The 2,500-nt window shown below is 41.5% G+C and overlaps 1 protein-coding gene across 1 annotated transcript in view; it reads left to right on the top strand.

Moving 5' to 3' along the window:
- The window catches only part of si:dkey-150i13.2 (mitochondrial carnitine/acylcarnitine carrier protein), an 11,302-nt gene that overhangs the window by 3,655 nt on the left and 5,147 nt on the right, over positions 1-2,500 (top strand). The window contains exon 3 of the mRNA XM_046869292.1: positions 1,432-1,559. Within this exon, the coding sequence (XP_046725248.1) occupies positions 1,432-1,559 (128 nt within the window). The remainder of the gene's footprint in view (positions 1-1,431; positions 1,560-2,500) is intronic.

The raw sequence follows: 2,500 nt of genomic DNA on the forward strand, positions 1-2,500 counted from the left end.
TGTTAGTGTCAGTGCACAAGTACATTAGTTGCAGTGTTAGCTGCAGTGCACTAGTACATTAGTTGCAGTGTTAGCTGCAGTGCACTAGTACATAAGTTGCCGTGTTAGCTGCAGTGCACTAGTACATTAGTTGCAGTGATAGCTGCAGTGCACTAGTACATTAGTTGCAGTGTTAGCGTCAGTGCACTAGTACATTAGTTGCAGTGTTAGCTGCAGTGCACTAGTACATTAGTTGCCGTGTTAGTGCACTAGTACATAAGTTGCCGTGTTAGCTGCAGTGCACTAGTACATTAGTTGCAGTGTTAGCTGCAGTGCACTAGTACATTAGTTGCAGTGTTAGTGTCAGTGCACTAGTACATTAGTTGCAGTGTTAGCTGCAGTGCACTAGTACATTCGTTGCAGTGTTAGCTGCAGTGCACTAGTACATTAGTTGCAGTGTTAGTGTCAGTGCACTAGTACATTAGTTGCAGTGTTAGTGTCAGTGCACTAGTACATTAGTTGCAGTGTTAGTGTCAGTGCACTAGTACATTAATTGCAGTGTTAGCTGCAGTGCACTAGTACATTAGTTGCAGTGTTAGTGTCAGTGCACTAGTACATTAGTTGCAGTGTTAGTGTCAGTGCACTAGTACATTAGTTGCAGTGTTAGCTGCAGTGCACTATGCTACAAGCTATTTTAAACAAGCTAACGTTCACTAGAAGTCATATTTTAATCGCTAATAGAGCAGATTCATGGAAAATTACATCGCTAATCAGCATTTCACCCGGAACTAATTTATGAATAATTGAATAATTTATGAATGAGTCTGCATCAACTACATTAAAGGGAATAAAATATCCTGGTTAATGGAGTTGAACATTAATTGGGCCGCAGACACACACCTGACTCGAGTGTGTAGAGTAGGTGAGATGAACTGGGAATTATTTACTGATCATGAAATAATGTTTGTTATGTTGAGATCACAAGAAACAAATATTATAATGCATGGTGTCTCAGGACCTCCTAGATTTCAATACAAAAAACACTGCTTTCTTCATTCTGGTTCAAGTGCAGGTAATAAATAAAGTTTAAAGATGCTCCAGAACCCTCATTTCAGAAAGTACAGCAGGTCCTGATGATAAATGAGTGATTTTTGAAGACCATGAGTGAACACAGCGTTGTTCTTCAACTTTTAAAGCATCATTTTTCAATGCTAAGTGCTAATGTTGGGAATTAGGGCTCATTGTTTTAAGTTTCTGAGGAATCTAAAAATTGTGTTTATAAGCATCAATGAGATCAGATGTACAGTCTGATGCTAATGATTCTGAACCTGTGGCTTTTCTACACCCTGATTATTTCTCATCTCATCTCATCTCATCTCATCTCATCTCATCTCATCTCATCTCTCTCTCTCTCTCTCTCTCTCTCTCTCTCTCTCTCTCTCTCTCTCTCAGGGAGTGTTGGGTTTCTATAAGGGAATGGGAGCTCCGCTGGCTGGAGTTGCCCCCATGATGGCCATCAGCTTCTTCGGATTTGGACTTGGAAAGCAGCTTCTCCAGAGCGACTCGTCTGTTCCAGTCACGTCAGTATTCACTTCAGTGTTGTTAAAAATGACGTATTTAATCATCAGAAATCAGTCTCTATAGGTTTCTCCCTAATGAGTAATCCAGTGGAGACTCCAGTGAAGGAAAAACTCCCTGAGATGGTATAAGAAAGAAACCTAGAGAGGAACCATACCCAGAAGAGAACCTTATCCTTGGTTGGTACTTTAAATGTTGGTACTATGACTGGTAAAGGGAGAGAGGGAGTTGATATGATTGAGAGGAGAAAGGTAGAGATGTTGTGTGTTCAGGAGACCAAGTGGAAAGAGAGTAAGAGCAGGAACATTGGAGGTGTTTAAACTGTTCTATCATGGTGTGGATGGAAAGAGAAATGGTGTAGGGGGATTCTGAAGGAAGAGTACAGTAAGAGTGTTGTGAAGGTGAAGAGAGTTTCTGATAGGGTGATGAAAGTGAGGCTGGAAGTTGAAGGGATGATGATAAATGTCATCAGTGTTTATGCTCCACAAGTGGGTTGTGAGATGGAGGAGAAGGAAAGATTCTGGCGTAAGTTAGATGAAGTGGTAGAAGGTGAACCTAGGAATGAAGATTGGTGATTGGGGCAGACTTTAATGGGCATGTAGGTGAAGGGAACAGAGGTGATGAGGAGATGGTGGTAGGTATGGTCTTAAGGAGAGGAATGTGGAAGGTCAGATGGTGGTAGATTTTGCTAAAAGGATGAAAATGGAAGTGGTGACACTTATTTTAAGAAGAAGGAGGATCACAGGGTGACGTATAAGAGTGGAGGAAGGTGCACACAGGTGGACTATGTTCTATGTAGGAGATTGGACACTGTAAGGTGTTGGCAGACCTGCAGTAAGTACAGGGGAATAAAGTTGATCAGTCACACCATGAAGTTATGGAAAAGAGTAGTGGAATTTAGGCTGAGAGAAGAGGTGACCATCTGTGAGCAACAGTAGAGTAA

Source organism: Silurus meridionalis, chromosome 16, assembly GCF_014805685.1.
Source record: "Silurus meridionalis isolate SWU-2019-XX chromosome 16, ASM1480568v1, whole genome shotgun sequence".
NCBI lineage: Eukaryota > Metazoa > Chordata > Actinopteri > Siluriformes > Siluridae > Silurus > Silurus meridionalis.